This window comes from Azolla caroliniana, unplaced genomic scaffold, assembly GCF_043228905.1.
Source record: "Azolla caroliniana isolate FFs.n. ecotype wild unplaced genomic scaffold, voAzoCaro1.0.p SCAF_9, whole genome shotgun sequence".
NCBI lineage: Eukaryota > Viridiplantae > Streptophyta > Polypodiopsida > Salviniales > Salviniaceae > Azolla > Azolla caroliniana.
In genome coordinates, this window is record NW_028230444.1 from 10,387,987 (window position 1) to 10,397,355 (window position 9,369).

General features: G+C 37.8%; 1 protein-coding gene across 1 annotated transcript; it reads left to right on the top strand.

Annotated features, from left to right (window-relative positions):
- Window positions 1-1,316: 1,316 nt before the first annotated feature.
- Window positions 1,317-8,026, top strand: LOC147860153 (uncharacterized). The gene is made up of 6 exons (XM_087324229.1): window positions 1,317-1,782; window positions 1,865-1,929; window positions 3,621-3,710; window positions 3,812-6,401; window positions 6,474-7,495; window positions 7,634-8,026. The coding sequence occupies exons 1-6, from the start codon at window positions 1,597-1,599 to the stop codon at window positions 7,680-7,682; spliced, it is 4,002 nt and encodes a 1,333-aa protein (XP_087180355.1). The 5' UTR covers window positions 1,317-1,596; the 3' UTR covers window positions 7,683-8,026.
- Window positions 8,027-9,369: the final 1,343 nt, after the last annotated feature.

The following is a 9,369-nucleotide window of genomic DNA, read 5'->3' on the forward strand; positions in this document are numbered from 1 at the left end:
ATGTTCAAGAACTTTACCAATGAATGTTGTAATCGAAAGTGCACATTGTGGTTGTGCAAGAATTTCGTGCAAGGATTGGGCTTGATCGAAGATGTGTGGAAAGCATGATCGAATATAACCAAAGGCTGAGCATTGTATTCAAAGTGTGATACTCAAACTCTCGAACTTGTTTAGGGCAAAGTGTGCATAGTCGACTACTCTCATCACTTGCACCCCAATGCCCCATCTCACATCGCAATGCATTTGAGCTAAGTTGCATGGACCCAATGGTTTGAATTACAAACGACGGGATGGGCTCTAACATGTAACAATGTGTATAGTTTTCCCGTTTTTCGAAGAATATGGTTTTGTAGTTAGGTGCAACATGTGTAGTATAATGTGTGAAGCGTAAGCCCCCACATTTGTCCCATGTCATGATACATTGGTGTTGCAAAAATCCCTCATTTACAAAGGAATGTAGTGATGCATCATGAAACAAATGTGTTGCATCCCATCTACCAAACCATTTTTCCATATCTTGCATCCAATTAGAACACACAAATTTTCTTTTATGTGTCTTTTGGATCTTTTTGCTTGCTTACCATGCAAATTCTAGAAAGTCGATGCAAGGGACTTTTTTGAACCTTAAGCATGTATTTAACAACCCTTTACAATGCCGTGATCTCAATGGGAAGTGATCCTGTCTTAAGGGAGAGGAGGGTGTATGACATTTGTTCTTAACTTATAGAAACTTTGTAAGAGAATGTTTTTGGACATTTTTAACAAGTGGATTTAGGGATTTCTTGAGAGAGAGATTATAGAATTAGAATTTTTATCGTCCATAAAGAGGCCAATTTTGACCTATGGGACCAGAGTATACATATGTTCTTGATATGTGTCTCCTTCCTAAGAAGGGGTATTCATACATTGAAGCACAAAGTCAACATGTGTGAATAAAAAGCAATAAACATATGAGCTCAACCTTCTAGGTGGTGTCTTAAGAATGGCACTTAAGCTATCACTCCCTCTTAGTATGTCAACATAACTTGAACGAATTGCGCTATGTATATGTCGAGCATGGGAAGAGCAAGTGACATTCATCCTCTACCATACTTTCTTTTCTTTACATGTCTTCAAATTCGTTACTAGTCGACAAAGCAAGAGCGAATAATAATAATAATAATAATAATAATTAATCGAACAAAAAAAAGAAAAACAAATGCAAAACTTGGAGACTGTGACGAGCGCTCTCTGTCTCTCTGTCTCTCTAGAGAGAGAGTGTGCGTGTCAGAGAAGAGAGAGATAGAGAGAGGGAAGGGAGTGTGTGTGTGTGTGTGTCTCTCTCTCTCTCCCTGAGTTTCCGACGAAGACGAAGAAGAAGACGAAGAAGAAGAAGAAGAAGGAAGAAAGCATAGGAGCTGAGAATGAGCGACGACGATGACGACGCGAAGCAGCATCAGAAAAAGAGGAAGAGAAGACTGAAGATTTCTGCAGTCCAAGAAGGAGAAGGAGACGACAGATTTTCTCCAGCTGCAATGACAGAGCTTCCTTTAGAACCTGCATCTGTGGTTCCTTGACGAATAAGCAGCAGCAGAAGAATAGTTTTTCTCAGTGGCAATGGCGAAGCTTCCTCTAGAACTTCCATCTCCGGATCATACTCCGGCTTCCCCTTGGAGTACCTGGGAAGACCTTCTGTTAGCCAGCGCTGTTTTGAAGCACGGAACCTGCAATTGGGATATGGTGTCCTCAGAACTCCGATCCAGAGCTTTCTTTCCATCTTCTCTTTCTCTCTTCTCTGCAGAGGTACTCCATCATCATCATCGTCTTCTGTTTATGCAGACTTTACAGCGTTAATCAAACTTTTCTTTCTTATTTCTTCTCTCAGGCTTGTAAATGCAGATTCTGGATCCTCAATGGACGCTTCTCTAGTCTTGATCGCTCTAAAACAGTGTACATGCTTCTATCCTTTGATTTGCTTTCATTTTGATGAAATAGACCAGTTGTTTGCCTAAGTAGTAAATAAAATAGGCTCTGCTTTGTTCTCATTTTGATAAAAGCATTTGTGTCAGCAAATTAAGCAAGAAAATTCTGAAAAGCAAACTGGCCAAGGAGAGTCTGATTTGTTAGCATTTTGATTTCACGTAACTTCGTTTCTCTCTCATTTTGATAAGCAACTAGTTGTTCAAAAAATTAATCAAGTCAATTCTAATTTGTTTTGCACTTCAGTTGTTTGTTTAACAAATTAAGAAAGCAGCATTGTTTATTCAACGAATTGAGCAATCAAATTCTCATTTGTTTGTGTACTGATCATCAACTAGGGAGCACATATTCCAATTTGTTTGCATTTTGATCAACTACTTGCCTCTTAATTAAAGTAAGCAATCAGACTCTGTTTCTATTAATTTTTACTATTTTTTTAACACATCCAGCAAGAAATCTAGTTCTCTCATTTTGATCCCCAACTGGCTGTAGGTTCAACAAATTAAGCAGAAAGATTCTGATTCTCTCTCATTTTGATCATAATCATCTCTAGTCACTGCTTCTGATTTGGTCTCATTTTCATCTTCAGCTAGGTTTTGATACTGATTCATTCTGATATTAACAATTCAGTAGGTGTTCAACAAATTGAGCAAGGGGATTCTTATCTGTTCATATTTTGATCATGACTAGTTGTTTGCTCAACAAAACAAAGACACAGATTCTGATTTGTTCTCATTTTCATCATCAAGATGTTGTTGCACTCCAAATTAAGCAAGCAGATTCTGACTTTGTTCCCATTTTGATCATCTGCTTGTTTGCTAAAAAATTAAGCAGCCTAAGATTCTGATTTGTTCTCATTTTCATCATCAAGAAGTTGTTGCACTCCAAATTAAGCAAGCAGATTCTGACTTTGTTCCCATTTTGATCATCTACTTGTTTGCTCAAAAATTAAGCAGCCTAATATTCTGATTTGTTCTCATTTTTAGTAACAATTGATTGTTGATTTGTAATTTTCAGCACTTAGATGATCAATTAGTTGTTTGCTTAACAAACCAAACAAACAGATTCTCATTGGTTCTTCTTTGATCATCAAGTAATTTTTTTCCCAACATTTTAAACTGCCAGATTCTGTCAAATTGTTTTCTCATTTTCATCAACTAAATGCTTGTTCAACAAATTTAGCGAGCAGATTCAGATTTATTCTGATTCATGTTCAGCAGATCAAACAAGCATATTTAATTGTTGATCTTAGAACAATCAAACAATAATAATATTATTTAGCACAATGAAATTTTTTTTACTCTAGAAGAACTAGAGGATAGCCATCTTCCCTCGTGTCAGAAAAATTCTGCCTTATTGAGTTTTTATCAACGAGACACTGTAAATGAGTTTGTTTCACATGCCATGTCTCATATAATGTTTTGAATACTGCAATTGTAGCGACCAAATCTTAACATATCTGGAATGAATGCTGGAAACAAGCAAAACTCTGCTATATAACCTTTTATCTCACTAACGGCATATTACAATTGAAACTCATGTTATGTATTTGGACGCATGGCTGCAATATTGAAAATCTTATTAGCATTTTGATATTGTTTCCAATATATACATTTTCAAATCCTCAAATCAAATTTCGTTTTTGATCTGACGGTGAACAGGGGTGGCAATATTCCATGGTTTGAGGAGGTCCGGAAGCTTCGGATTACTCAACTGAAAAGGGAACTTGAACAGTATGATGGGTCTATTGAGTGAGAACTTAGAATCTCATAAGTTTTTTTACATCTGTAAATGATAATGCACCATAACTAATGGTTTTTTGTTTGTTTGGCTATCTTTTATTTTCTCTCAGATTGTTGCAGAAGAAATTGAAACAGTTACAAGCAGAATGTGCTGAATTTCAAGCAGCAACAGCAGCTGAGGAGTTAGCCAAAGAAGGCAATGTGATCAAGCAAAACTGCAATTTCACCCAGAGAGTTACTGAACTTCGTTCTGAAAATGATGTTGCTAAAGTGGTGGACCAAGTCAGAGATTCTGATCCAAGTCAAGAAGGACTATCAAAATGTTTAAATGGTAATCAGAAAATGTCCCTAATCAGGAAAACCTCTGATCTTTCAAAAACATATGGTATGGTAAGCTTATTGATAACCATGAACAATGAAGCACAAGAAGAGTTGGGGGATCAAGTTTCGTCTTGCAGAAGTCCTTTGGAAAATAAGATAGGTCATTCCAATAACGAAGATGCTAGGCATGGAGACTCATGTAGAATTGCTGCAGTAGAAACCGGTGCATCATGTTACAACGAAGAGAATGTGGCCAATGAATTAGATGCTGCTATTATGGTGAAAGAACCATCTAAGGGAGATTCTGGTCAGCATAGCACTTCAGAGGGATGTGTGTCTATGAACCCTATCAGCAACCCAGTGCTCGAAGAATCGATTGATTGTGGATCTGAAAATATGAATGGCTCACTGTTGACTGTGGGGCCAATCTCTAATCATGCAAGTAGCTTGTCCAACATTAATGAGTCTATTGATAATGGATCTGGAGAAATAAAGGTCACTCACGTTCAATTGTTGCCTAAGGAGTTGGTGCCTATGCATGAATGTGCTGTGTCTGAGATGACAGATGTCTCAGACGTCAAGGCAAATCACCTTGAAATCTGTGAGAGGAACTTGTTACCTGGAGTTAATGCAATGGATTTATTGAGGTTGGCTTATGAGGATGGCACATCTGTCTCTAGCCCTGAAACTATCGGTGCTAAGGATTTAGAATCTCAAGGAATCCTAGAATCAGAGGCCTCATCTCTTGTACTATCTTCTGAGACAGATAAGAATAAATTGTCTTTAACTGGATCAGAGACGGAGATGGTGTTTGAAAATGGAAGTATTAATGTAGAAGTCGAACCTATGGAGAGCAAGGACATCTCCTTGTGTACAACGAACAATCAAACTCTGAGGGAAATAGGTAACGTGTCTGACATTGATGGGGTCTGTGAAATAGCTGGAGACGACCTTGATTACGAGAGTCAAATGTTAGCTGAAAAAGAAGAATGCGCGTGTGTTCAAGAGCATACACTCGATCAACCTTCTTTCAACTCAAAGAGCACCTATCTAAATAGAAAAGACCTATTGGCAGTTTCATGTAGTAGTACAAAACACAAGTCAAAGAGAATGAATGAAAGCACCAACATCAGTATATTGGATAGCTCAAACAATCCGACAATTTGTCCTGATGGAGGTTCAAATGAAGAGAAAGGTGCTGCATCAAAAATAGGTGAACCAGTTGCCAAAAAGGTTGGAGATGAGGATGTAACAATAGAATACAAGTCTTTGGAATGTATTGATGAACAGCTGGAAGGTTCAAATCAAGTTGTCCATTTAACAGCGTATGAAAAGGGCATTACTGTTCTTCTTTCAGAAAACACCTCAATGTCAGAAATAGTTGTTAATGTTTCTTTAGAACATGTAGATCAGGAATCTGTAACAGGTCAACATGAGGGAGGTCATGTTTATGAAGTGGGTGATCGAACAAAAGATTGCCACTTATATGCAGTGAGTTCTGACAGTCAGAAGGTTTCCGAGGAGCCATATGCAAAAAAACAGATCTCATATGGATTTGTCAATAATGGCAGGCAGAGGGACAGTTCTTTGAGTGAAGAGGGAAGTTTAACCAGTCAAGTGGAACTTAAGAATTTGAGTAAGAAGACAGCGACTGAAGGAACTGAACTGCAAGAAATTAATGATGAAGCATTTGTTGATTGTATTGGAAACTCAATCATATGCACACAAAATGGTCTTCAAGGAAGGATAGACATGCCCGAGGATGGGCGTCTAGTTGATGTAATCAAAATCAAGGAAACAGATATAGTGAATTTGCAAAGAAGAAAGTTTCCTTTAACAAATGACACGTGTCTAAGTTCCAGTGATTGTGGACAAGCGAAGGAGAGGCTAGATAATGTTGGTGCAAACAATGCAGTGACATGCATGACTCCAACAAATGATGCAAAGGCGACTAATTTAATGTTTTCTGATTTGGAGATACACCTGGGGTGTGCCAGCAGTGTCTTTGAAGATGAATCACATCAGCTCAGTTCATATAGATACAAGAGGACAGTTTCAGGTCTCGCTACACAGAGCTCGTGCTTTAAACTAGAGAAACCAGAAACCTCCAGTCAGGAGCCTGGTAAATTTGTGACAGATGAAGTTATTTCCTCCCAAATCTTGGGGTGTACAGAATTTAGTGTAATTGCTGAGATGATAGACAAGGAAGCTTACCAACTCAAAAAGGTTGAAGTCCCTCGTGATGAGAACCCCGTGACGAAGACAGACATGATCACAGAGAACAAACTTCTTCCAGATCTCATCACTTTGTTGGAGTGCTTACGTATGATAAGCTCTCATAAGTTTGCTCCATTTTTCAAGTTGAGACCAGACATACAGGTGAGTCTCTTATTTCCCCTTTCCCTCTTTAGCCGGGCATGTCTGAAATTAATAATATGCTACTATATGCAGACTAATGCCAGATATAAAAGTGTCATTAAGAGGCACATGGATCTGAATGCTGTCAGAAACAAACTGGAGGAAGGAAAATATTCAGCTAATGGGGAGTTCTTTCGTGACATGCTTTTGATTTTTAATAATGCACTTGTATTTTATTCAAAAGAATCTAGGGAGTACGGTGCTGCTCATGTTCTTCGTGAATTCCTCATTAAGGAAATGGAACGTTTGCTGAAGACTGAGACTAATGATAGAAGTTCCTCTATTAATCAAGTTGTCAAAGGCTTAGAATCAAAAGCCTCAAGTATTAACGATTCTCAAGGTTGGTTAGGGCCAGTTTGGTCATCTTCTTCTAATCATATAAGCTGCAAGGCTGAGTTGGATAATGAGGTGGGTGTGAAGGAACCAGAGATGGCTCCAGTAATTGAATGCAATGAATCGAATAAATCTGCAATGGTTAAAGATCTGGAACGAGAGGACAGGCTGAAGGGAAAAAGTAGAACTGTTAGGAAAGGGAGCAAAACCAATGCACACAAGCAACAAATTGAAGATATGAAGATGGAGGTGTCTGGTGTGAATGAACAGGGTGTTATTCCAATAGTACCTATAGAAGGTAATGAATTAGATAAATCTCCCATAGCTAAAGATCCGGACAGGCCCAAGGGAGCAGGTAGAAGTGTTAGAAAGGGGAACAAAACTAAGGTACACAAGCAACATATTGACGATGAGAAGACAGAGAAGCTGTCTGGTTCAAAAGAACGAATATCTAGGGAGAAACATATGAAAATTTCGGAAGTTGTGAGTGCAAAGCATACACCAAAGAAAGAATCATTGGCTTCTCAAATTTCTTTTAAGGAAAGTAACTTGAAAAGAGAACGTGCTGACAATAGGAGTTCAAAATATGAATCTGTAAGGCGACCTACAGAATCAAGGAAAACTACAAGCAGTCAACGGTCTGGTCGAGGTGCTTCACAATTGAAACAGAATGTCCCTAAAGGGAATCAAACACAACAGTCACAAAAGCGAGCCAGAACTCGGTTGTAATTTTGGTTTCTACATGATTGCGTATTAATATAGCATTGAATTAAACACTTGTGTAAAGGAGTTTTGTGCTTATCTTTCTTTGCAGTCGATTGACTGGATCTAACTAATTTCTTATGTCAATGGTATCATAGGCAAATGTTTGAAGTACCTTTGCTTCACAGCTTGTGCTGTTGTTTTTGATTGTGTTCCATTCAGGACAATGGAGATGTTGGCTAAGAAAGTCTTGGTTCTAGATCTGGGATAATTTTTGGTGAAGTCTCACAATATTTTGAGCCATTGAAGTTTCAACCTTTGCAGTAGCATTTCACCACATGTTCCCCTTGCACCTATAATTTTCCTCCGATGAATTGAAAGTTCATGATACCAAGCACTATACTATACCCCATTGAAATATTCTATACCCGTTTGAACATATGAAACTTCCGTCAACATTGCATTAAAATGAAACTTGGTCTATTAGTAAAAAAATGTTTTACTTTAGCAAAACCAATGTCGCTTTTGTAATTTTATTATTTTTCCTATGCCTTTGAGTCCTGCCGGTTTCTTTCTCCTTCTATCTTGTTGTTTCCAAGGTGAGATCACATTTTCAGATGTAATATTTTGCTTGGTCTCATAGGACATTTTGGGCTCTGTAAGAGTCTAATCTATCTATCTATCTATCTTCTTCTGTGCACATAGATGGGCAATGGCAATTTGTCATGCACATAGGCTACCTACGTTTATCTGGACCAGGCCCCATCACCCTTGTTATTAGCATATCAAGTCCATTATCACCTGACATTGAAGGTGCTTCCCTTGCTTCGGAGGCCTTCCATCTTGTATTCGCCCACATTGGAGATACTTTAAAACAGAAGCCCAGTCAATCTAAGCTCAGAATGTTTGCTTAGCTAATGAAATTATCTGGTATCTTAGAGAATTTTTTCTAATCTGGTTATATTTATTTTGGTGATTGTTCAGCCTCTCAAAAGACACTAACAAGCCTATTTTTCTATCTCTTTTTCTTTCTCGCTTCCATTTTTAATTTTTCTGTTTTGCTTTACCATTTTAAAATCCAACCACCTAACGACGGGAAGAGTGATATGAAACAATTCTGGTCCTATAGGGTCATATTGCCCCCCTGTGGGCGTCAAATATCATAACTGTCGTCGTCTCTGATATCTGATTTCTGGAACCTCAAATCATTCTGCTATCTTGCAATTGTCAACTTTTAAACATTTTGTAACATCCAATTTCTTATTTGATCACAGAGTTTCAGTTAAATATTAGTTAGGTTTCATTAATTTCTGAAATCAGTTCATTGCTGAAACTAGTACCAGAAATTACTTGAGCAGTCTCTCTCTATATATGCATCTATATATTGATTTTAGGAAACTGGTTCGTAAATTTTCTTAACGAAACAAAATTCTGTCTTGAAACCTCAGAAAAACAATGACATTTCTTTTGGCACTGTTTCACACAAACAGAGCAATGTTGTGGGCTCATTTTTTGCCATTTTCATTTGACTTGGGAGAGAAGTATTTGCAAAAAGAACTCATACATTTGAGTCGATATAGAGCCACACCACATTTTCAATTTTCCAAAGGACTTTGGTGCATTCCGTCCATTTTTCCATGGATGTCCAAGACTCCAAATTCATTGTATAATATAGAAGTATACCCTGAATAACTTCAACGCATTCTGTAAGTTTTTGGAGGACCACAATAACTCAAGTTAGAGTGTTCAGGCTTACTAACCAAGAGATATCACTAATATCTCACAGGTCTCACAGGGATAGCAGTTTGTAAACAAAGTAGTGTATGTTCAAATGTAAAATAAAACTTGCAACAGGTCACCAGGTATTAAATTGAAACATGAGAACAAAATTTGG